This window comes from Lycium barbarum, chromosome 10 (genome assembly GCF_019175385.1).
Source record: "Lycium barbarum isolate Lr01 chromosome 10, ASM1917538v2, whole genome shotgun sequence".
Taxonomy (NCBI): Eukaryota; Viridiplantae; Streptophyta; class Magnoliopsida; order Solanales; family Solanaceae; genus Lycium; species Lycium barbarum.
The window spans coordinates 23,677,602-23,705,234 of record NC_083346.1 but is presented as its reverse complement, the minus strand read 5'-3'; the positions used below and the strand labels follow the sequence as shown (position 1 = coordinate 23,705,234).

The 27,633-nt window shown below is 36.6% G+C and overlaps 1 protein-coding gene and 1 long non-coding RNA gene across 2 annotated transcripts; both read left to right on the top strand.

The window, feature by feature from the left end:
- The first annotated feature begins 8,592 nt into the window (after positions 1-8,592).
- Positions 8,593-10,874, top strand: LOC132614909 (uncharacterized). The gene is made up of 3 exons (XR_009572499.1): positions 8,593-9,597; positions 9,712-9,853; positions 10,557-10,874. It is a non-coding gene; the product is annotated as an uncharacterized LOC132614909 (long non-coding RNA).
- An 11,814-nt stretch (positions 10,875-22,688) lies between these two features.
- LOC132612848 (uncharacterized) lies at positions 22,689-23,156 on the top strand. The gene has a single exon (XM_060326929.1). The coding sequence runs from the start codon at positions 22,689-22,691 to the stop codon at positions 23,154-23,156; it is 468 nt and encodes a 155-aa protein (XP_060182912.1).
- Positions 23,157-27,633: the final 4,477 nt, after the last annotated feature.

The window sequence follows — 27,633 nt, the reverse complement described above, 5'->3', positions numbered from 1 at the left end:
ATTAAGGCTTAGCAATTCGAGGATGCTAAGTTATGTAAAATTCGTGACAAGGTGTTGCGTGGTGAGGCTAAGGAGGTCGTGATTTATGAAGAGGGGGTGTTGCGGATTAAAGGGCAAGTTTGTGTGCCACGTGTGGGTGATTTGATAAAGACTATTCTGACAGAAGCTCACATTTCGAGGTATTCCATTCATCCTGGCGCTACTAAGATGTATCGCAATTTGAGACAACGCTACTGGTGGACTAGGATAAAGCGTGATATAATGGAGTTTGTTGCTCAGTGTTTGAATTGCCAACAGGTGAAATATGAACATTAGAAACCTGGGGGTATACATCAGAAGATGCCCATTCCTGAGTGGAAGTGGGAAAGAATAGCAATAGATTTTGTGGTTGGTCTTCCGAAGACGTTGGGGATGTTTGATTTTATTTGGGTTATTGTTGACAGGTTGACTAAGTCTGCCCACTTTGTTTCGGTGCGGATAACTTTTGACGTGGAGAAATTAGCTAAGATCTGCATTCGTGAGGTGGTGAGGCTACATGGGGTTCCTATTTCCATTGTGTCCGACGGGGGCACAACTTTCACATCTCGATTTTAGGAGCATTTGCATGAGGAATTGGGTACTAGGTTGGATTTAGTAGAGCTTTCCACCCTCAGACTGACGAGCAATCTGTGCTGACTATTCAGGTTCTTGAAGATATGCTTTAGGCTTGTGTGATAGACTTTGGTGGTCATTGGGATCGGTAATTTCCATTGGCCGAGTTTTCATATAATAAGAGCCACCACTCGAGCATCGACATGGCTCCATTTGAAGCGTTTTATGGGAGGAGGTGTAGCTCTCATATTGGGTGGTTTGATGCGTTTGAGGTGAGACCTTGAAGTACGAACCTTCTGAGAGAGTCCTAAAGGTGATTCAAGCTGAGCTTCTAGCAGCACAAAGTAGGCAAAAGGAGTATGTGGACCGTAAGGTCTGAGATCTTGAGTTTGGAGAGGAAGAGCAAGTATTATTGAAAGTCTCACCCATGAAGGGTGTAATGAGGTTTGGGAAGAAGGGAAAGCTTATCCCGATCTATATTGGGTCGTTTGAGATTCTCAAGCGTGTGGGGGAGGTATCTTATGAGTTGGCTTTACCTCCGGGTCCATCAAGCGTCAATCCGATATTTCACGTCTCAATGTTGAAGAGGTATCACGGCGATGGTTCGTGCACAATCCATTAGGATTCGGTGTTGCTAAATGAGAACTTGACATATGAGAAAGAGCATGTTGCTATCTTAAATAGGGATGTTCGCAAGTTGAGGTCCAAGAAAAGAGCCTCTGTGAAAGTTCAGTGGAAGAATAGCCCGGTAGAGGCTACTTGGGAAACAGAATCGGATATGCGTAGTAAGTATCCTCAGCTTTTCGCCGAGTCAGGTAACTTTCCCTAGAGTCCTCATCTTTGTCCGATCGGGGACGAACGGTGTTTTAATTGGTATCTGGTGTAACGACCCTCCCAGTCGTTATGGAAAATATAGGATCACCCACCAAATGGAACTTTCCCAAGGGTAGAACGAGCTAATAGAAACTCGATTGTATAAGTCTAAGGACTGAAAACTTGGTTTGTGTTGAAATTTTAGTTGTTGTGTGTTTAGTCCATTGGGGGATGACGTAAGGAATTAGAACTACGTTGGGAATTCCGAGGCCACGGGTGAGTTTATATGGTGTTTTTATGTCTATGTGCATGTTTTGTTTATTTTTGTGAGGCCTCAAATGAAATGTTGGGTGTTAGAGTTAAAACTGGGAAAATTGCGAGCTTACTGTTTCAGTAGTACCGCTGCAGCAGGGGTTTTACCGCCGCGGCGGGACCGCTACAGCGGTGATCCTCTCACTGCAGCGGACAAATGAGATTTGGGGTATCCGCTATGGCGGGCCTGGACCACTTTAGCGATGTCGCTATAGCAGGATCAGGCTCGTCATGACGGAGGTCAGGTATATTGTGGTCCGCTATAGCGGGCACTTAGCCATTATAGAGAGACCGCTGCAGCAGTGATTTAACCTCTGCAGCGGTCGACGGGAATAGAATGTCGGCTTTTAAACACTTAGTTCCAAATTCTTTATTCATAAAACTCCAAAACAGTTCCCCACAAGCACCTAGGGCGAATTTCTAAGCTAAGCAAGAATATCCTTGAGAGGTAAGTCTCAACCATTCCTTCTATCATTACGTTATCATCTTCATGATTATTATCCCTTTCATGGGTCTACAATGGTGAATTAGAAATAGCAACCCTAGAACCTAATAGACCTTCTATAGTTGATGGGTTAGGATTGTTATCATGTGTGTATCATCTAATTGCTTGGGTTATCTCCTCTTAATCAAGAATTGAACCATTAGAGTTATGAACTAAGTGAATTGAGGCTTAGGGTTTCATAAAAATGGTAGCTTGACCATGGAAACTGTTTGTAATAGATGTTTTGATTAGAATGGCCTTATAAATTGATAATTGGTGGTTGCTAAGGCAAATATTAGGTTGAGTTACACCTAGAAATCATTCACCCATTGGAATGGGGTTAAAGGGGAGGGTGTTCTTTAATTGATTTTGGGATTAGAGTAATTATGACTCATTGAGAATTCTACTTGCTAGACTTTGAGCGTTCCGAGGCTTTACGGAAAGGAAAGGCTGTAGCGGAGTAATCTGCATTGTTCCACCTCTACATTCGAGGTAGGTTATGGACTACTTGAGTTAGACTTTGATTAGTTGATTGTATGTGTTATGAAATTGATAGGAGAAAGCATGTCTAGTCTTCAAACATGATTGCGTGTGGTTAAACTTCCTATATGTTGTTGTTTGAGTGATTATGTGGGCTTCGTGCCACTATTCATTGTGTTGGGACATACTGGTTGATGGCGTTGTGATGAGAAGTTAATATGATCTCATTTGACCAGGGGTGAGGATGAGGCCTAGAGATGAACAGACACATTTGACTAGGAGTGAGGATGTGGCCTAGTCGTGAGCTCGAGTCCGAGGAGTGAGTCCGGAACGAGCGGTACATGGACACCACGGTCCCTTGCAGGTCATGACTACTGAGCAATAACATTAGTTAGCATGTGTGGACAGTGTGTATACGATTATTGTTGATAGACTTATTTTCATTTCTTACTTCCAGTAATATGACTCTTGATATCGTTGGGTGACTTGATCGTTAATATCCTTAGATGGTTTGTTGTTAGGTTATTGATTATGTGTTGTTGACTGGCTTGTCTATTTTATTGATTTTATGATGTATGCATGATACTAACCTTAGTCGGCCTATGATATCTACCAGTACATAGTATTTGTATTGATACTACCTTGCTGCATTCTTTTGAGTGCAGATTGTGATCCAGAGACTGCTACCTGACCTCATATCTAGCGTTGAGGTTGTTTGCTGACAGATTTAAGGTGAGCTTCTATCCATGCCAGGCCGCCGAAAGATCTTCCTTTATGATGTCTATTTCTATTCCAGACATTATTGGTTATTTATTTGGACAGATTACCTTCCTTAGACATGTTTTGGATTAGAGTCCTTGTACGGTGACTTTCGAATTTTGGAGTTTGTAATAGTTAGGACTTCGAATTTATTTCATTATTTAATAGCATGACTTAATTTGACTTATCTTGTGTTTGAATGGTTAATAACTGATTGAAATGGTTAATATAAAAATGGGCTTGAATGAATAGATGTCTTACGTGTTGGTTTGCCTACTAGGAGTTAGTTTGGGTGCCAGTCATGGCGGGTTTGGTCGTGATAGAGTTGGTATCAGAGTTTTAGGTTCATCGATCTCATTTGACCGGGGGTGAGGATGAGGCCTAGATATGAACAGGCACATTTGACCGGGGGTAAGGATATGGCCTAGTTGTGAGCTCGAGTCCGAGGAGTGAGTTCAGAACGAGTGGTACATGAACACCATGGGTCCCCTGCAGATCATGAATACCGAGCAATGACATCAGTTAGCATGTGTGTACAATATGCATATGGTTATTGTTGATAGACTTATTTTCATTGCTTGCTTCCATTGATCTGACTCTTGATATCGTTGGGTGACTTAATCGTTAATATCCTTGGTTGACTTGTTATTGGGTTAGTGATTATGTGTTGTTGACTAACTTGTCTATTTTATTAACTTTATGATGTCTGCATGATACTAATCTTAGTTGGCCTATGATATCTACCGGTACATAGTGTTTGTACTGATACTATCTTGCTGCATTCTTTTGAGTGCAGATTGTGATCCAGAGACTGCTACCCAACCTCATATCTAGCATTGAGGCCATTTGCTGACCGATTTAGGGTGAACTTCTATCCATGCCAGGCCGCCCGAAGATCTTCCTTTATAATGTCTATTTCTATTCCAGACATTGTTGGTTATTTATTTAGACAGATTACATTCCTTAGACATGTTTTGGATTAGAGTCCTTGTACGGTGACTTTCGGATTTTGGGGTTTGTAATAGTTAGGACTTCCGCATTTACTTCATTATTTTATGGCATGACTTAATTTGATTTATCTTGTGCTTGAATGGTTAATAACTGATTGAAATGGTTAATATAAAAATGGACTTGAATGAATAGATAGCTTACGTGTTGGTTCGCCCACTAGGAGTTAGTGTGGGTGCCAGTCATGGCGGGTTGGGTCGTGACATCATGACATTTATGTGATACATATAATTTACAGGAAGTTGTACATATAAAGTAACTAGGGTAACAACGAATGTATAAATGGGCACTAAGTTCTATAATTGTTGAGGTCTATGTGCTACTAACTGGGAGGGATCACTTGTCGCGGTTAAGAAAGGTTACCCTGCAAGTTAGCATAACTATTCCGAGGTATATTTAGTTTTGCAATAAATTATTGAGCTATTTGCAATGTTCATACGGTTGTTCATTCTTGTCAATAAAAAGGGTTGCATTGGATGAGTTGAAGCGAAGGCATAATAGTGTTACACCCGTCAAGGGCATGTTTCATGGCATTGATCTTATTCAGTAGCATTGTTGCATATGTTACGTGTAATTATTAAACACTGCATGGAACGGAAAGTCTGAGTAAATATCAGTTGTACTACCCGGTTTATGGCCGAGTTGATTGGAATATGAGGTACTACTTGAAATTTGATTATTGGAAGTGATGTGACAATAAAGATATAGACATATATACAAAAAGGCACATTTAACTAGGGCTGAGGATGTGGCCTAGTTGTGAGCTCGTGGTCCGAGGTTCGTTCCGGAACGAGTGATACATGGACACTATGGGTCCCCCGCAGGTCATGACTATTGGGCAAGGACACCAATTAGCATGTATGTACAGTTTGTGTATTGTGCCCTTGCATTGCATTACATACATCCATATCCTCATGCTCACTTATTGCTATTCTACCATAATTTCATTATGCATCTCTTGCAGTTGTGTAGTTGTGTTGAACAGTCTGAGGAGTTCTGATCCTGCATGAAGGTGTTGGCGTAAGAATGAATTACTAATTTTCAGAATTTCGGTGTTAATTCTGGTAGACTTAGGGAGTCACAGTGTTTAATGAAAGTGTGAGGAGTACGTTCCGTGGAGGTATCATACCCTAGCGAGTGAACCGGATAGAAAACTCTAAGGCTAATAAACAGAGAGTAGACGTTAGCGAATTTGAGGAAATAAGGCTTAATTAATTGGCCTAAAAGAATATACGAAGTAGGACTAATGGGACTAGTCAGGTGGCTGGTGCCATTGTGGTAATCAGGGTACCGAAATAACCAGGCGTTAGAGAGGTGAGTTCGTATCGTGTATTTGTCTATATTGGGAGTCTTGGGGGCGTACGTTGACTTATCTGTTTATCTTATTGATTTTATATTGTGTTGTGTGAGCTAATCTTAATCGACCTATGATGCTTACCAGTACGTGTCGTGTACTGATACTACTCTTGCTACATCCTTTTGGGTGTAGATGTGTTGCAAGTTATTTCTTGAAGTTTCTCTTAGTGGATTACCGAACATCTTCCTACAGCCTTGCTCATCTCATTCCAGGTAGAGGCTGTGTCGTTTATTTTGGTTTATCCCCGTGTAATAGGAACTCTTATACCTATCTAGAATAGATCCCGAGAAATTTTGCAGTATTTCTTGTATTGATAACAGAGTCATTATGAATATTTATTTCTCAATTGTGATCATTAAGTATATTATTGATAATAAAAATGTCTTGAATATTGGGTTGGTTGGTAAAGGTTCGCCTACTCGGTAGTAATACGGTAGGTGCTCGCACGGCCCGTAGTTTGGGTCGTGACAATCTTTTATTGGTAGCCTGGAGATTTCCAGTTGATGTGCAAGCAATTGCATCTTTATTAAACAACATATTGTTGTTTACACATTGAGAAAGAAGTTGCACATGTTTCACGACTGTGGCTACATTGAGTTGAGCCCTCAACCCCCTGTGTATTGCTCGAATTAATAGGAGTATCTGTATTTTCTTCTGCCTCTTCTACCCCTGCGGTATTGTAATCAAATTCTGAAAACTCTGAAGTAGCTTATACACCCTGTATTGTAATCAAATCCAGAAAAATATTCTTCTTGTCCTACTGCATTGCTAGTAAGCCCAGGGAACACTCCAACTGCTTCTCCAGATTCTGGAACTTCTATCGGCCTAATTTTAACCACATTTACCCTTAAAATGGGCCAATGACGATCAGCTTTGTCAACATCAGCTAAATAAGCGAACAAATCATCATCCTCTTTTATTTCAGAAAAATGTGCTTTTTCCACTGCAACAATGCTGAGCATGTAAGTGATTGAGAGATCCTTCGGCACACAACATAACTTACACCTAGTAATGACAATATCAATAAACTCATCATACATAACATCCCTCCTCACTAGTATCGGTACTGTAAGACCATCCTTCGACTTCCAACTATTATGCTCATCGGTCTCTATCCATTCACCATGTAAAACAACTACTAATAGTAGTTTGTCCCCCGTTAATTGTCACAACACCTGCGGATATTACAAAGCTACATATTAGAATTCATGACAATATTATAGTCAGTACGATATTAATACATAGAGAATTTATATGAAGGTTCATAGTGTAAACAACATGTGGTTGTTTAAACAAAGTCTAGTTGTTTACATGGAGCCTCCATGTGCAGTGCAAACTCTTAGTATAAATATCATGTGGTTGTTTTAAACTGTATATGAATATTTAAATACATAGGATGTGCAGTTTTTTTAGTGTAAACACCACATGGATATTTTAAAAAATGTATGATGTTTATGTAAACACCATGTGCAATGCAAGTCTTTTGTGTAAACACAATGCAATTGTTTATAAACAAATACACGTTGTTTATTAACAATCCAGAAGAACAGAATGTTTAATTCAGCAATCGATGAAGAACATTAAGCTATTACCTTAAATCACTGAGATGAACTGTTTATCCCCTTTGAAGCAAATGCCCAACAGTGTATTAACAAATTACTATCAAGAACGGAGAAGTAACATAAATTCAAAAATCTTTGATTTAGTGATGAAGAAGAAGGCAAGTGCAGATTTCATTTTTGTTCAATGAAGATAAACCTAATCCTAGTTTGAAGAGAGCAAGGCATTTGGAAGGCTGGAATGTGCGGAGATTGAAAAAGAAGAAGAAGAAGAAGAAGAAGAAGAAGAAGAAGAAGAAGAAGAAGTTCAAGAAGATGAAAATGAATGTGGAGCTGGTTCGTTCATCGGTTCGAATGGCATGAATATATCGGATTTTTTGTTGCTCCTTTGGCCAAAAAAACCTTTTATATGTTGGGCTTTTTTGTAAATAGAAAAATTTTGGGGTGTATAAATATGTTTTTTTAAATAAGCATAACCTATTAATACCTCTATTAATACCTAATTATAATAGAGTCCGTTAAACCATTTTTTAAAAATGGAAAAGGGTCAAAATTACCCCTCAACTATCGAAAATGGGTCAACTTTACCCTCCATTTGCAAATGGGATCAAATATACCCCTGCCATTAATAAATTGGGTCATATCTACCCTTAAACTAACAGACCTCCACGTCATATTTTTGCCCATTTTAAATTTATTTAATTAGTGACATGGGCTACCACATCGAAATAAAACCTACCCCACTTCTTTTTACATCTAATATATTCTCTCCATCTAATAAAATCCATCACCAGTTTTGTCACTTCCTAAACAATTTTGGAGGCTTTCATGGAATCGGGGTGTTGTTTGGATTGGTGATGATGAAATAGTTGTTGTAAAGAACCATAGCTTCCTCAAGAATGAAGATCCAATGACCCTGTAGTCATTGTTGTCCCCTCAATCCTAAACTTTAACCTCTCATTGCCCCCCTTTTCTCATCCACATTCAAATTATTTCACTTTATCTTCCTTAAGTTTGAATCGTTTCACTAAATTTCACCTCCAAATTTGAAACCCTTCAAAAAAATCAGGTCAAAACGCCAAAAAACTTCTCAGTATATGAATCTTGTAATTCCAATCTAATTAAAAAAAAGACACCAAATTCACCAAGAAAAAGGGACCCAATTAGCCAAAAAATGTCACTTTATATTCCTAAAATTTGAATATTTTCACTACATTTCACCTCCAAATTTGGAACACTTCGAGAAAATCAGCTCAAAATCACGAGAAACTTCTCTACGAATTTGATAATGACAATCTAATAAAAAAAATATGCGCCAAATTCACCTTCAAATTTGGAGCACTTCAACTAAATCAACACAAAACGCCAGAAAGAACAAGTTTGGGGTTTTTGAGGCAAATCGGTGAAGTTTTTTTCAGATGGAGGAGAAGATATTAGATGTCAAAAAAGGTGGGGTAGGTTTTATTTCAATGTGGCAGTCCATGTCACCAATTAAATAAATTTAAAATGGGCAAAAATATGGCGTGGAGGTCTGTTAGTTTTTAAGGGTAGATATGACCCATTTTATTAACGGCAGGAGTATATTTGACCCTATTTGCAAACGGAGGGTAAAATTGACCCATTTTTTATAGTTGAAGGGTAATTTTAACCTTTTTCCATTTTTAAAACTTGTGTCCTAAATCTTTAAATAAATAACTCAAAAGTCCCTTTTAATTCCATCCCCCAAGTAACCTATGGTTAACTGAGCAATGCGGACTGGGGGCTTGTAAACATAATTTTGGGACAAGGTAGGGGTTTTCGCAATTTCAGTTATAAGGTGTGTAACTAATGTTTTCACGTTTTACTCTCCCTGTTTTAAAACTGTAAGGGCTCGTTTTGTTGGAAATAACTTATCCCAGAATAACTAATTCCGGCATAAGTTATTCCGAGATTAGTTATTCCACCCTCAAGGTGGGATAAAAAAATCACTCTAATCCCGAGATTAGTTATCCCGAGTTTTTTTTTTCAACTAAACGTGAAATAAGACGGTACTAATTTTTATCCCAGGACTATTTTTGTCTATCCATCGTACCAAACGAGTCCTAAGTTGTATATTTGTTTAGGATAGTCCTCTAACCGTTGACGGTGCTTGGTTAAAAAGCAATTCCCTTTTTTTAACCCTAGACTAGAAGCTTTGGATCTCAGTTTCGTGCAGCCGGTAACTGAAGAATCGTTTTTTGGAGACCCTGTTCAAGGTAAAGTTGGTGTCTTTTCCCATTCCTTGTCTACACTCAACAACTTGTGCTGAAATCAGCTTTTTATGAGGGTGTACGAATCAATCAATAAAATGCTTTTTTTTCGATGTGCAGGCAGATGGGCGATGATGCCTCTATTTGGAGGGTTTCCTATGAGAAGGGCAGGCAGATGATCTGCCGCAGATCCTCAAGTCCTTGATTGCAATTTGGAAGATGACTAGGTTCCCAGGTCCATTTGGTGTTGGTGCTACACAATGTAAGTAGTGAAAATTTATTAATCCTAGGATCTGAAATTTGGAGCGCAAGACCTAGGGACCAAAGTGAAATATAGGAAACTTAAAGTAGCTAACTTACTTATGTTTAACTACTGCAGCTCGCTCTTAAGTGCTCCTCTCCTGAATTTTAAAATATGTTTCTGACAGTCAGGTGTTACAAATCGTTAAATAGGAAAAAAGACGTACACAGCTGCTGGTGAGTGTGATCTGTAATGTATTAGGACTTAGGAGGATAGAGTTGTCTTGGGCGGGTAGCTGAGACTGATAGGAGGGTGTAAGTTAGGCTGTTGCTGGTTTTAATTTAGAGAATAGCTCACTAGAGCTTTGTAATGTACAGTTGGTGATTAATACAATTTGTTAGTTAACTGAAAAAACACAAGAGTGAGTTCATTAGACGATTGATTCCTTGGCCCACGCAGTTTTGACATGCTACAATATTCACTAAACTTGTTGGTAATTAACCATGCTCAGGAAGAAATAAAATAATTATCCTTTTCTAGCTTGATTGGCAGATCAATGCCACAATTTCTTTGTTTGGAAGCACGAGATGACTCCTTTTTACACTTTGAATGCTAAGTTTCCCTCTTCAATTGTGCTTTGTTCATAGTCTTGGTGTGCTGGATTTTTGTCTTCTCCTAACTTTCTTTGTGATGCTGAATATGTTTTTTCTCGTGTTTCTTTCAGATGTCGTAGCGGGCAATGACTTTTGGTGGACGAGTTTTAGTTTCATTGCCTTTTACAGTACGGTTGGTGCGGTTATATATATTTTCTAAAATTAGTACAATACTATCCGCCGGAAGACATGTTACAAAAAAACTATATGGTGCACTTAGTTGAAGGTTGAATTATTTACCTAGAGGTCTAGGGCATCAAGCCCCCACTTAATACATATTTTCCTTTCAATTTTTTTTTTCCAGTGGTGAACCCATATTCCAGAAATCTCAAATTCGCCTCTGCCTACATATACTTATATAATAGATAATTACGATTTCGACTATTCAAGAAACGTCTCAATTATATTGTACCAACACCTTACACATGTAAATATATTCAAAAGAAGCACAATTAATCTCCTTCGTAAATCGATTACACAAAAGGGCATTTCAATTAACATAGATTAATCAAAATTCCAATGTTTAAACAATTAATTTTGTACTAATACTTGTTTATATATTTGTTAGTATTAAAATACTAACATATATGACTTGTATATGTAACTATATACTTTGGTATGGTATTCGGTATTTTGGTATATTATTTATAAATACCGAATATCATATCGAATACCGAACTTTTTAAAAATGCATACCAAATACCATAATACCAAAATCACGGTATAAAAGGTTTTGATTTCGATATGGTAATTGATATATACCATACCATGCTCACCCCTCGTTAGGAAGGATACATAACAGTAACTTGATTGTATAAAGTTATATGAGAAAAGTGATTAAAAGGTTAACAAAAAATAAAATTTGAATCTGTTATAAAATAAAGACTATAAAGTAAATACACCAGAGAGAAGTATATAGAAAGGAATTGATTGTATCTATAACTCTTACAAATGAACTCCTATTTATAGGAGGAAATAAGTGAAAAACTTGGTGGCCACCGTAACAACTTGGTGCCCAAGTGTTTTGGTAGGCATCCAACTTACAAGTAAATTCATGGACAAACATATTAATATTTACAACACTCCCCATTGGATGTCCATTAATTAGATGATGTGTCTCGTTAAAGCCTTATTTAGGAAAAAAAACTTGTGGGAAAAAGCCCTAAATGAAGGAAAAAGAGTACACATATCTAGTAATACGCTTTGAGAGCTGCCTAGTTAAAAACCTTGCCAGGAAAACCCAAATGGGACAAAACCTTGTTCAAAGGAAAAAGAGTACAACGCGTATTTGCTCCCCCTGATTAAAGCATCACATAATTCTTGAAGATGATGTACTCCGATCTTATATATACCAACTTATCATATTTTGAGGTTGGTACTATGTTTGTGATCAGATTTGTCAAATGACTTGGCTGATAATCTGAATCTTCATTCCTTAGATAGAGTTGCATCTTGTCCAAGTGCATTCTTGACTTGCTTCATAAACCGTTATTGTCTTTCTATAATTTGACTGTCATGTAAAATAACATGGTATGACAGTAATCCTTCATAGAAATAGATAACATATTTGGATCGAACTCTTATAACGATCAGATGAATGCCCTTTATATCCAAAACACTCAACAATATTTGTTAGGATAAACATATTCATATCAGGGCTTTCATTTGCAATATGCAATTGATCTTATTTCAATATCTCTATATAAGAGTGAAACGATATCATGCTCATAGTTATAGCAGGATATATATAAATGCATCAATGGCACAAAGATATGGTACTTCAGGACCAATTCAATTTTCTCATTTCAACTTCTTTTGGCAGATAATCTACTGATTTTAAAAACTCTTCAAGAACTCCAATGATATTCAAGGCAGCATTAACTTGCACAATAATATGAAAAGTTCTGATTATCATAAAGAGACAAGGATAAACAGGATCATTTTTGTTCCCTTTCGTCAATGAATATTTACTAAGGTGATTAAATCACATTTACCTTACCTGATTTAATCTATATAAGGATTATGAACAACTTTCCCAAGAATTGGTATATGCTTCAGGCATTTTGAATCCTTCAGAAATTTTCAAATAAATTTTGTCAAGTAAGCCATATAGGTTGTGATTAGGGGTGTACATGGACCGGGTTGGTTCGGATTCTTTAAACATCAAATCAAACCAATTGCGTCGGGTTTTAAAATTTATACACCAAACCAAACCAATAAAATTCGGGTTTTTCAACCTCGGGTTGTTCGGTTTTCTCGGATTTTTCGGGTTTTTTTTCAGAATAGTCTTGATACAAAACATATAACTTTTATTTTAAATATTTCTTTAGTCCTAGTAAGATACAATTATATAATTAAGGTGTTTCTTAAGAAAATAACACAAAATGTGAGAAGAGTGATGACATTGTATTAAAATATTCAACAAAAGCTAATATAATCGATTAAAATAAATATTGCTAATTAACAAGCCATAAAAGAAAATGACCATAATCTAAAAATACTAAGTCATGCAAAAATAAGTATTAATTATATGACAAAGAAAAAAAACTTAAGTTATGTATTTTTACTCTTTAAATCAATTATACAAAATTAAAGAATAGATATGCAACATTATTGTCATTTCTAGTGGTAAATTGAATTTCTTTTGTTAGGATTAGTGTTGAGTTGGTTTTGGTTTGAACTTTATTTGAGTTACTAACAACCATAGGATATAAAACTTATTGACATTCAAAATTCTAAGTTCAAGCTTGAATAATATGATAATAGATAAAAAAAATACGAAAAAATTTAAGAAATATTTATAAATTACTTTACAAATAAATATTTTTATGTATAAAATATTTTAAAAATTGAATACATGTAATGTCGGGTTGGTTTGGTTCGGTTTGACTTTTTTTAGTTAAAACCAAACCAAACCAATTATGGTCGGGTTTTTTTTTCCAACACCAAACCAAGTCAAACCAAACCACTAGTCGGGTTTTTTTCTCGGTTTATCGGTTTGGTGCGGTTTGTCGGTTTACTTTGTACACCCCTAGCTGTGATAACTTCCATCATTATAAATTGTGACAGCTTCTATTGTCTGGACTACAGGTCCAATCGCTTACCAAGATGCATCATATCACTTGATAATTATTTCTACGTCAACATGCTTTAAGAGACGTAGAACTCATATCCCTTACCAAGATGCATCATATCACTTGGTAATTATTTTTACGTCAGCATGCTTTAAGAGACGTAGAACTCATATCCTCACAATCTTATACAATATAGTGCGCCATATCGTATCAAAGATATCGTCGATGAGATATCATCTCGTATCGATTCGCAATTCGACATAACTTACTGAGATCTCATCACTTCATTATTTTCAGGTACCTGAACCTCTCATAAGGTTTATGAAGTGTTATGTCGTAACTCTTCAAGAACACATTGCCTCCTTATTATGATCATTTGCTCCTCCCTTTTTCAAGAATTATTATATTTGGAACCGATTGGTCTACCATGCTCCATGCATGCTGTAGACTCTGTCCTTCAGGGACATTAAGAGCATTTTACAAATGAAATATAAATTAGTTAGGTCAGCAAATGCTTCCAGCATTTGACTTGAATATCTGAGGATCATACTGATGATAATTCACAACATACTTCTTAGCTGCTCATTCTCTCCCCCTTATTTTAGTGACATATGTCCCCATTTTCCTTAGGAAAATCTATATGTGTGCATCATGGTATATCCATTAATCATATACCATCAAATGCTCTGAGATGGAAATATCTAATTTCTGACCCTGAACCAAATATGGGGGGAGAATTTATCAAAATTTATTGATCTGAAGCATACAAGTGATATTGTATGCAATATATCATATGGCAGACCAACATCTGAAGCTCTATTCTCATAAGCAATGGTTTGGCTATATTATGGAGGCATCTAATGTCAAACCAGCTTAGATATAAACTAGCATTATCCAGATGAATTGTCTTGATTACATATTCTAAAATTTGTGTTTTCAACTCAATTATTTTGAGCAAGCAATTTCGTAAATGTCAAACTGCCAGTTGACAATAAACATATATGTGACCGTCTCATAGATGCGTCTATTTAAGACATCACATTGCAGGTGAAGGGATCGACATTCACCTTTTATATTTTCCAAAATTTCGAGGATTCAGTCCCAACATTAGCTGGTGTAATCAACTTATCATTAGAACAAGCAACACAAACAAATTCTTGAAGAATCTTCTAGTTCTTCAATATGTTTTTAATACTCAAATAGCACATCAAATTTAAATTAGGACGATCAAAATGGTCTTATCAACTGATAAAATTATTTGTACCCGTAAACTTCAAGTTTACCATGACGAATGCTATTTATTTTAATAAACTTCTGGTTTACTATTGCATGAAATTGTATATCAATAAACTTCTGGTTTATCGTAGTATAGGATCTCATCATGCTCGTGTAACATTTCAAATGTGTATTTCTTACCCGTAGTAACTTGAAGATATTTAATATTCCGATCATTTGTAGTCTCAATATGATAACCATTTCTATTGTTAGTAAACTTCAGGTCTACTACAATGTTCCGATCACACCAATTACGATATATGATGAATGGTATTATCATATATAACATCTTCAAGAGACTTCAATTTATTTATCATAATCAGATATTATTTGGACACTGCTAGTGTCATGATACTTGTAAATAAATAATTAGCTCTTCTGGAGCCTTTGATCATTAATTTCTATTATCAAATATTTCTTAAATACTTCTGGTACCATGAAAGCAAATTTCGACACTACTGGTGTCACAAAATAAACATTGAATTCTACACTTCAATATTTCAAACATCTCCTTCAGAGAGATTCATCATTAACTAAATATTTTGTATCTAAGCGTCAACCACATAATAATCACATCCGTCATAAAGAGATACATTAATTGTTATTTCCTTCAAGGAAATTAATAACAACTAACCATAATGTATCAACGTGGTTATAGTAGAAACATTCTATTTTGCTTTCTTTTCTTTTTTCTTAAAAAGATACTTTGATAAAATTATTTAAGATGTTTCTGCGTATGACAGGTACGTGTTGCTATGTCTTAATTTCATACCACAAAAAGAGCATGTATATTCCTTGTATTTTATCTCTCTAGGAGACAGGTTGTGGTATTTATTCATTCACTTCGGGAAATGAAACCTGATTATTCAAATGTGCTTGCAATATGACGTTCATCAATAGCTGGTTATTTTGCTCAAGCACAAGAAGACATTGCTCAGAATATTTCTTAGATATTTTACCTGTTCTTTCTGCTTTAGGAGTGAAGATTAAAATTTACTACTTCGGGAGTAAAGTTTAAAGGTTTACTACTTCCAGAGTAAATTTCAAGGTCTTACTACTTCAAAAGTAAATTTCAAAGTTTTACTACTTTAGGAGTAAAATTTCAGAATTCTACTACTTCGGGAGTAAATTTCAGAGTTGTACTACTTCAGGAGTAGAATTCAAAGCCTTACTACTTTAGGATTAAAATTCATAGTCTTACTACTTCTAGTAGAATTTAGAGTCTTACTATTTCGTGAGTAGAGCTCAAAGTTCTACTACTTCGGGAGTAGAGTTCAAAGTTTGCTACTCGAGGAGCAAATTTATGAGTTTAGTACTTCAGGAGTAAAGCATATAATATTCAGAATATTTCTTCTCAATTATTCTACCTCTTCTGGAGATGAATCATGATAGTTTCACAATCAAATGCACGTTTATATTTATAGGCTTTACTACATATTATCACATTCACTTCAGGGAATGGATCTATATTTATAGCTTATAGCAAAAGTTTTCATTCTTCAGGAATAAAACGTAATTATCTGAACGTGCCTTAAGCATATCAAATCTTGATAACTTATAACCTTTTTTTTAAGATATTGCTACTTCAGGAGCAAATTGAGGTATACATATTGTTGGGAAGAACAAGCAATAACCAAATTGCATGACGAGGTAACAGCGGAAGAAATACCCAAGTCAAAACTTCTCAAACTATTTGAACCAAGAGAAGACAATAAAAACTAGCATAAATGGAAATCAAGGCAGCAGCTATACCAATAATAAAATAGCAAAGCTAGCAAATAAATTGAATGGAAGAGACACCAAATTTACGTGGTAAAACCCCTTCAAGGTGAAGAGGAAACATCCACGGGACCTCCGGCCCACAAAATCTCCACTATAATCAACAAGAGTTACAACAATGCTCTCCAAATGGCTACAACAACAAAGTCAAGCACGAAGCAACAATACATAAAAGATAACGCCAAAACTAGCGAAGAAAGGAGAGAAATCACTCCAAAAAACGAGCTACTGTTCTTACTCGGAAAATGGAGCTACAGACCACAAAATCCGATCTCCACCTTTGAAATTGAAGAACCAGATGTTGAGAACACCCAGTTCAAATTTCAATACGATCCAACGGTTAACGAATCGGAAAATGCAATTTAAAGTGGACTGCTGTAGCAGAAAATTTCTGGATGAAAATCTGTTTTCTCTCTCACGTTTTTCTCTCTATATGGCTGCTATGAATTCACACTTGTGTTGTAAAATAAGACCTAAATTGATCCTATATATAGAGGAAATTTTGGGCAAAATTGGTCTGATCCAAATTGGATTGAGTTTTATTAATCCAATTCCACATAGGAAGGGAAAACCCAAAAACCTAACAATTCTCGCCTTCCCGACTATATGGAGGAAACTGCCATCTCGGCGATCAAGCAACACTCTTCAAACTTCCCTCTTGGAAAAGCTTTAGTAAACATATCCGAACCATTATCATCGGCGTGAAGCTTCTCAAGTTCAAGCAACTTAGAATCCAACACATCTCTAATCCAATGGTATCTCACATCAATATGTTTCGACCTACCATGAAATGTAGAGTTCTTGCCAGGATGAATAGCACTTTTACTGTCGCAATAAAGCACATACCTCTCTTGAGCAAAGCCAAGTTCCTCCGTAAATCTCTTCATCCATAGCAACTCTTTACAAACTTCAACGGTAGCAATAAGCTCAGCTTCTGTAGTAGATAGAGCAACACATTTTTGCAACCTAGATTGCCAAGACACAACTCCCCCTGCATAAGTAATCAAGTAGCCCGAAGTAGACTTACGAGTATCAATATCACCGGCCATATCTGAATCAGTGTAACCACAAAGAATAGGTTTTTCTATCCCAAAACACAAACTCAAACTAGAAGTGCCACAATGATATCTCATAATCCACTTCACAACATTCCAATGCTCTCTTCCCGAATTAGAAAGAAAACGGCTCACAACCCCAACGGCATGAGCAATATCAGGTCTTGCACAAATCATCGCATATATCAGACTGCCAACGGCTGAAGCATAAGGAACTTTCTTCATATCATCCTCCTCACCGTCATTGGAAGGACACAGCTTCGTGCTCAATTTGAAGTGCATAGCTAAAGATGTTTTAACAACCTTAGCTTTATCCATGTTGAATCTGCGAAGTACTTTCTGAATGTACTTCTCTTGTGATAACCACAACTTCTTGGCCTTTCTGTCACGAACAATCTACATGCTAAGAATCTGCCTTGCTGGTCCCAAGTCTTTCATAGCAAAAGATTTATTCAACTCTTGTTTCAACTTCTGAATTCTACAAGCATTCTGACCAACAACAAGCATGTCATCAACATAAAGCAATAGAATGATAAAGTCACCATCAGTGAATGTTTGCACAAAAACACAATGATCTGAAGAAGTCTTCTTGAAGCCCTGTTGACTCATAAAAGAACCAAACTTCCTGTACCATTGCCTGGGAGCTTGTTTTAAACTATACAAGCTCTTCTTCAATTTGCAAACATAATTCTCTTTACCCTTGACTTCAAAACCTTCTGGCTGCTCCATATAAATTTCTTCATCTAAGTCACCGTGGAGAAAAGCAGTTTTAACATCCATTTGCTCAACCTCTAAATCTAGACTTGCAGCTAAGCCCAGAAAAACCCGAATGGATGACATCTTCACAGCTGGAGAAAATATTTCATCAAAATCAACTCCCTTCTTCTGATTAAAGCCCTTGACAACCAATCTACCCTTGTAGCGTGGAACTCGGTTGTCATCTTCATGTTTCACCCTAAAAACCCACCTGTTTTTCAAAGCTTTTCTATCTTTAGGAAGTTTAACCAGATCAAATTTATGATTATCATGCAAGGATTTAATCTCATTTTGCATAGCATCAAACCACCTTTCTTTTTCTTCACTATCCATGGCCTCATCAAAACTTTCAGGTTCTCCCCCATCAGTCAAAAGTATAAACTCATTGGGAGAATAACGAGATGAAGGTACTTTCTCTCTAATAAATCTTCTGAGAGAACTCTATGGAACATCAATAGCAACTGGTTGCTGGCCAACCACATTATCTTTCACTGGAGCATCAACAACATCATGCTGGTCATTCTGAACATGATCATTAGCTTCATTATTAACTTGATCTTCATTATTTTGAAGATTTTCTACAGGTGCAATAGTCACAGAAACTGGATTAACATCAACTAAGCTTCCATTGCTCTGAGAATCAACCTTCTCAGCTTTGTCAAAATCTTCAACTGTCTGGTCTTAAAAGAACACAACATCACGACTTCTAACAAGTTTCTTCTCAACTGGATCATAGAAACGATAGCCAAATTCGTCATGACCATAACCAATGAAGATACATTGCCTTGTTTTAAATTCCAGCTTTGACCTCTCATCCTTAGAAACATGCACAAAAGTCTTACACCCGAAGACTCTCAGATGAGCATAAGAGACATCCTTACCAAACCAAACTCTGTCAGGGACATCACCATCCAAAGCAACAGTAGGAGATAAATTTATAACATAAGCAGCAGTATTAAGTGCTTCTGCCCAAAATGAATCTAGCAGCTTAGCATCTGAAAGCAAACATCTAACCCTCTCAACTAGAGTTCTGTTCATCCTCTCTGTTAGACCATTTAACTGAAGAGTCTTTGGAGGAGTTTTCTGATGTCGAATACCCTGCTGTCTATAATAATTATCAGAGGGACCAATGTATTCACCACCATTGTCTGAGCAGATGCATTTTATTTTCTTCCCTGTCTGTCTCTCAAACAAGGCCTGAAAAATCTTGAACACATTAAGTACTTAATCCTTGGACTTCAAATGAAATACCCAGAGTTTGCGAGAATGGTCATCAATAAAAGTCACAAAGTAAAGTGCACCACCACGAGAGCTTACTTTAAAAGGACCACATAAATCATAATGTACCAACTCCAGCAAATCAAGCTTTCTTGAAGGCGAATGACTCTGAAAAGAAACTTTTTTCTGCTTCCCGGCTAAGCAATGAACACATCTCTTTAACTTTGCTTGTTTCACTCCAGAAAGCAAATTTTTCTTAGCCAAATTATCAATCCCTTCTCGCTCATATGACTCAGCCTTTTATGCCATAACTCTGATGAAGTATCATTCTCCACCAAATTTACTGAGTCACTACAAATGGAGCCCTGAAATAAGTACAAGTCAGATATCTTGTTACCTCGAGCCACAATCATTGAACCTCTAAGAAGCTTCCACTAGCCACCACCAATGGTTGATCATAACCATCATCATCAAGCTTTCCTATAGAAATTAAATTCAGACGAACATCTGGAGCATGCTTGACATTGTTCTAAAACTTTGAACTAAAACTACCCAAATCTTCACATTATTAAATAAAATTTTTACAATAACATCCTAGGTAATATCTTTAAAACACATGGCTAATATCTTGTTGACTTTAATTGATCCTCACTAATATAAATACTAATTTTACTATTATCATTTATTTACAGTTTTCTTTTATTTTTTTTATGTAATTTTACCTATTTAAAAATATTTACTGTAATTATAATATTTTACAAATACTAAAAATAAATATCCATGGGGCTTACGCCTCGCCGACGCAGATGTAAAACACTCTGCCTGACGCCATCGCCTTTTAAAACATTGATCTTAAGCATTTTGTGGTGATATAGCTCCCGCCGGCGCCGCCTCCTCCTCCTCAAGCATCTCAGGATAAATCAAAACTAGCATTCCCATAAGTGCTTCAGCAACATCAACACCACAACAAATCCAATAGCACTCTTAAATACACAGATCGTTTTCTTTTCATGGATGAAATCTCTAAGGCAGAGAGCAAAGAGAAGGTCACATAGTGTTATCGATTCCAAAATCAGTAGTAGCAGGCCGTATGAGTAGACATCCAAATAAACAACCAAGAATGTAACAATCTATTGAAGAAACTTGTCACATATCAATAGGCTTATACAGGAAAAAAAATAACCTAGTGTCAAACCTCATAAAGGGGCCTACTAGGTTAAACAATTTTGCCCCTGTATTTTTGATAAATGGGTTTTTCCTGGCAAGAAGGTCAAGGATTATGGGGCTGTCGAAAATCAATATTGCTCCAAAAATCACTACAATGCTAGAGCTTATGTAGTAATGTGTAGCATTTTTAGGCTCAACATGGAGATAAGTATGCGCACACATAGCCCCTCCGGATCCGATAAAGAAAAATCCAAACAGAACCAAAACAAAATTTCTTATAACTTTCTAATTGAGTGCCACGGTTGATAAAGAAAACCTAATTATTTTTCTTTCCCTCTGTTTCTCTCTCTAAAACCTCTCACTCTATGGCTTGATAAACTTGAACTTGAGTAATGGTTAATGGTATGTGTTTGTTGGGAGAGTGATTTGCAGCCGTTGTTTTTTAGAGACACGGATTGATGACGTGGATTCAATTCTACTTTTGGTTAACATATTATTCAAACTTACTACTTAAGAAAATTAGTTAGGGGTTATTATCCAGCTTTGTGTAAATAGTTGTTTTAGAAAATTTCTCTCTCAACTTTAGTTTTCATTTAAAAATACCCGTTACTTCCTAAATTTCTCTGCATATCTCTCAACTTTGCTTTTCATTAATAATACCCGTTACTCCCTAGTTTAAAAAATCATGGAGGAAAAAAATAAAAGTACCTAAGACAATTAGTTAGGCTTAGACACTTGAATGCGGTACATTTGATAATTCCATTTTCTTCAATACTTTTTTCCAAAAAGATCTACAAATTTTTATATTTGGAAATAATTTAACTTTATGAGATGATTTACAACCACATAAACATACATCTAAGACTTGTTTTGGACCACACATTTTAAAAATCTTCGTTTATTTCTTAAATTCCTTGACAAGTCAAAAACAATCTTTTTGAAACAGGAGGGAGTAGGATTTTAACAAGAGTTTAACTTCAACAGACTGATTGTTTATAGATATTTTACTTCAAAGTTACCAACAATAATAAGTGATTATTAATAGCAAATTAAGTATGCTAACTTAGAAAGATAGGGTAATAACCTGATAAATAACAGCTTAAAGTACTCTTATATGGTAAGTCTTTTATATTATTAGTGAATTACTATTTTGGTGGTGCCAGTGTTTGCAAGGGCATATGCCCGACATCACTGTTTGTGTTATTTGTGCATCTACAGGATCAACAAAAGAGTACAATACCAATAAGATATTTCATATTTATTCCAATTATTACCTAAAGTGACGCACTACAATTAAACTGGCTAAATGTTACAACATAGTAACGCTTCATATTATTTTCATGCATTGAGGAAAAAAATGTTTACAAAATATTCAAAAGACTATAAAATATCGACTATGAGTGATGAGTTATTTGGAATTTAACAATTCCAAGCTTGTTGGAATACACAAAACAGGGGACAAGATGAAATGGGAAAAAAGACAAGATGAAATGGGCAAAAAGGGACCACTGTCAACATAATAAAGAAATGAGCAAAATGATACGCACAACAGGAGACAAAATGAAATGGGCAGAAGACAACATGAAATGGGCAAAAAGGGACCACTATCAACATATAAAGAAATAGGGATTACAAAAATTAGACACAAATTATTTTCAGTTTTGCTGTGTATATAGGTGTGCACTGTGTAATGAAAAAACAGAGAGTGAGAGAAAATTTTCTGCTGCTTCATTTTATTGTTTCATTTTGAACATGGTATCAGAGAAGGGATAAACATCATGCTAATTTCCAGATCTTCTCTTCACTGTTTTGTTCACAGTTTCATTTTTTTCTCGAATTTGAATTTTCTGCTAAGACCCCTTTTGATTCTTATTCCATCATGAGTGATGAATCAACTGAGGTAGCTAAGGTGACTGAATCCAAGTTAATGGATTCTAGTCACCTCTATTATCTTCATTCATCAGATTTCCCTGGTATGAATCTGGTAAACTCCACCTTTGATGGCAAAGGGTATGGAGGCTGGCGTAGGTCAGTTCTCATTGCTTTATCAGCCAAAAATAAAATAGGTTTTATAGATGGCACATGTAAAGAACCTGCTATTGATTCCATAGATCACAAATTGTGGAACAGGTGTAATGACATGGTGTTGTCTTGGCTCTTAAATTCACTTTCAAAAGAAATTTTTGATAGTGTCATATACTCAAAAACTGCTAAAGCTTTATGGACAGACCTTGAGGAAAGGTTTGGTCAATCAAATGGGGCTAAGTTATACCATCTCCAAAAGGAACTAAGTGATTTAGTTCAGGGATCTAATGATATAGCAACATATTTTACCAAGTTGAAGTAACTTTGGGATGAACTAGACATTCTTAATGCTGACATAAACTGTGGGTGTAATTGTAGCTGTGGAGGAAAGGACAAACTGACCAAATCTATACAAGATGAGAGACTTATGCATTTTTTGATGGGTCTAAATGATTCATATGCATCAGTTAGAGGAAATATGTTGATTATCTCACCTCTCCCTAATGTGAATGTGGCCTATTCTATTTTAATTCAAGATGAAAAACAAAGGGAGATTTATGTAAATCAACAGCACCCTGGTGAATCATCTTCCTTTTTGGCAATAAACCAACACAAATATACACCATATGATCAGCCTATTCCAAAATTTTCTAATTATGATCAGCATAACCAGAAACATGGAAACTATGAGCAAAAAGGGAAAGGGAAGTTTGATACAAGAAAGAATAACCTGATTTGCTCACACTGCAAGAAACCTGGTCATAGTATAGATAAGTGTTATAGGATTGTCGGTTTCCCTGCAGATTTTAAATTCACAAAGACAAGAAGAAATCAGACTTTGGGGCACAGTAATGCAGTGTTTGTTGAAGAGAAACACAATGACTATGTAGGGAACAACCAACAATTTTCACAGGAGCAGTTCAGTCAATTGGTTCATCTTTTACAACAGGTTAAAGTTAGCCAATCAGGTCCTACAAGTTCAGATGCAGAAGCTATTGCCAACAGTGTAGTGTGCTCTGGTATAACTAATCCTCTACACCATATCCTATCTTGTTTTGCTCATATTAAATTTAATTCCTGGATCATTGACTCAGGGGCAACCTAACATATGGCTTTTGACACCTCAATTATTTTTAATCTGACTCCCTTTCTTACACCTTTAAGTGTTAATCTACCAAATTCACAAAAGGTAACGGTCACTCACAAAGGGAGTATCAAAGTTTTACCAGATCTTGTTCTAGAAAATGTGCTTCTAGTTCCTGACTTTAATTATAATCTTCTGTCTGTTAACAGACTCTGTCAGCAATATAAATGTCATCTAATGTTCTCTTCCACAAATTGTGTCTTTCAGGCCCCTTCCATGAAGAGGCCTCAGGTTCTTGGTGAATGTCATGGAGGTCTCTATTTACTCAAATCTGCCAGCACTAAGTCCAGCCATCAACAACATAACTTTCTTAGTTTTCCAAGTTTCAAGAAAAATGATGTTGTTCCTACTTTTAATTCTGTTAATCCAGTTCCTAAGAAAGATGTTAGTTTACCTTTTTCCAATTCAGTAATGGCCAAGCAAGTTGATGTAACTCTATGGCACAAGAGATTGGGTCACTTACCCTATTCATCAATGAAGAATATCAAGTCAGTTTCTGCTTTTATTCATTGTCATTCTGAACTTCCTTGTGATATTTGTCCTCTAGCAAGACAAGCAAGATTGCCTTTTAAATTAAGTTCTATCAAAACCAAATCCATTTTTGAACTCATTCACATTGACACATGGGGACCCTATAAAACAGCTACTTATGATGGATTTAAGTACTTCTTGACCATTGTAGATGATTATAGTAGAGGAACTTGGACCTACTTATTGACTACCAAAAGCAATGCTTTCTTCATTCTTAAAACCTTCCTCAAAATGGTAGAAAGACAGTTCAATACTCAAGTTAAAATTATTAGGTCTGATAATGCCTTAGAATTAGGAAGCAGTCATAGCACCTCTGAATTTTTTAAAACTCAAGGGATTTTACATCAGACTTCATGTGTAGGAACACCTCAACAAAACAGAATTGTAGAAAGAAAGCATCGACATCTTCTTGAAACTTGTAGAGCTTTAATGTATCAATCAAAAGTTCTTGTTTCTTTTTGGGGAGATTGTCTCCTCACTGCTACTAACTTAATAAACAGATTCCCTTCTAGTGTCCTACAGTTCAAAACTCCATATGAAATCTTATATAATCAGCCACCATCCTATGAGTTTCTAAGAACTTTTGGCTGTTTATGCTATGTTTCAACTCTTCCAAGTCATAGATCAAAATTAGAACCTAGAGCTATTAAAGGGATTTTTCTTGGTTATCCCACTGGAAAGAAAGGCTATAAAATCATGGACCTCAGCACTAAGAAAATCTTATTCTCCAGAAATGTAGCCTTTCATGAACATTCATTCCCTTTCTCTACTCCTTCTAGTCCTCCACCTATATTTCCTCATACTTTTAACCCCACTCAATCATCAGATCAACCCTCAGAATCCTCTCTAGACTCTGATGTCTCACATCCTGATCTCTTCCCTGATTCTTCCTCTTTTTCTGCTACTATTTCACCATTTATCCTAGAATCCCCTACTTCTCACTAATCCTCTCCTTCAACTGTCCTCCCTCTTAACAGCACTCCTTCACCTATTGCTCCTCCTGCTGTAGAATCAACTCCTCACCCTTCTCCCATTCCTCCACCTCCACAAAATATTTCATCTACAATCTCTACTACTAAATCAGGCAGACCAACTCACACCCCTTCTTATCTTAAAGATTATTATTGCAATGCTGTTTTCCTTACCAACTTAACTTCTTCTTGTTTTATCCCAGCTGTTCATCCTCAAACTCTACCCTTCTCAGCCCTTTCTGTGACTAATCAGCACCTCCTCAATTCTATTTCAAACATTACAGAACCCACAAGTTATACACAAGCAGCACTACACCCTGGCTGGAAACAGGCAATGTCCACTGAATTTGAAGCTTTGATTGCCAACAAGACTTGGGATGTTATGGAACTACCTATGGGTCATAAGGCTTTAGCATGCAAGTGGGTCTACAAGGTCAAAAATAGGTCAGATGGGAGTTTAGAAAGACTCAAGGCCAAGATTGTGATAAGAGGGGATACACAAATAGAAAGAATTGACTACACTGAGACCTTTTCTCCAGTTGTTAAGATAACGACTATCAGATGCTTGTTTACTGTAGCAGTCAAGAGAGACTGGCCCATTTATCAACTAGATGTAAACAACGCTTTTCTTCATGGTGAGTTAAATGAAGAAGTTTACATGAAGTTTCCCCCTGGAATGCAGCCTCCTAATCCTAATTTGGTTTGTCGATTAAGGAAATCTCTCTATGGCCTCAAACAGGCACCAAGGCAGTGGTATTCAAGATTAACTGCAGCCTTAAACTTCAAAGGATATGTTTCTTCCTTAAATGATTACTCTTTATTTTATAAAAAGGACAGGGATTTCATCTATTTGGTTGCAGTTTACGTTGATGACATATTAATGACAGGCAACAATCCTACTGAACTAGCTTCACTTAAGTAATTTTTGGACTCTGAATTCAAAGTAAAGGACTTGGGGAAAGTTCATTTCTTTTTGGGCATGGAAGTCATTCGTGAACCACAAGGCATTATTTTGTGTCAAAAGAAATATACCTTGGAGTTATTGGATGAATTTGAAACTCAGGCCTCTGCTGCTGTCAACTCTCCTCTAGATCCCACTCACAAGCTCAAATCTAATGAGGGTGACCTTCTTCTTGATCCCACTGTTTATAGACGTCTGTTAGGAAAATTAAATTTCCTAACTCACACACGCCCAAATCTGTCTTTTGCCGTTCACCATCTCAGTCAATTCATGTCCAAGCCTCGTATTCCTCATTTCTTAGTTGCATTACGGGTCATTCGATATCTTACACTTGCTCCTAGCCAAGGCCTTTTCTTCTCCAGTTCACCTTCACTCGATCTCTTGGCCTTTTGTGACTCGGACTGGGGTTCATGCCCTGACTCTCGTCGATCTGTGAGTGGGTTTTACATCACTCTTGGGGGATCTCCTATTAGTTGGAAATCGAAAAAACAATCATCAATTTCTTTATCCTCCGCTGAAGCAGAGTATAGATCTATGAGACGAGTTGTTGGGGAACTAACCTGGTTGGTCCGTCTACTTGATGATTTCTCCGTTTCACCGTCGTTGCCAGTTCCGCTACATTCCGACAGTCAATCGGCGATCCACATCACGAAAAACCCAGTTTTTCACGAACGAACCAAGCATGTCGGATTAGATTGCCATTTCGTTCGCCAACAGTACCTCTCTGGCTTGATCTTTTTATCTTTTATCCCCTCTTCATCTCAACTCGCCGATATATTCACCAAACCATTGACCGGACCTTCGCATTTCTCTGTTCTTCGCAAATTGGGGGTTGCACAGCTCCCCTCCACCTTGAGGGGGGGTGTTGGAATACACAAAACAGGGGACAAGATGAAATGGGCAAAAAGGGACCACTGTCAACATAATAAAGAAATGAGCAAAATGATACGCACAACAGGAGACAAAATGAAATGGGCAGAAGACAACATGATATGGGAAAAAAGGGACCACTGTCAACATATAAAGAAATAGGGATTACAAAAATTAGACATAAATTATTTTCAGTTTTGCTGTGTATATAGGTGTGCACTGTGTAATGAAAAAACAGAGAGTGAGAGAAAATTTCCAGCTGCTTCATTTTATTGTTTCATTTTGAACAAAGCTTCAAGGACAATTTCCAACCTCCAGCTAT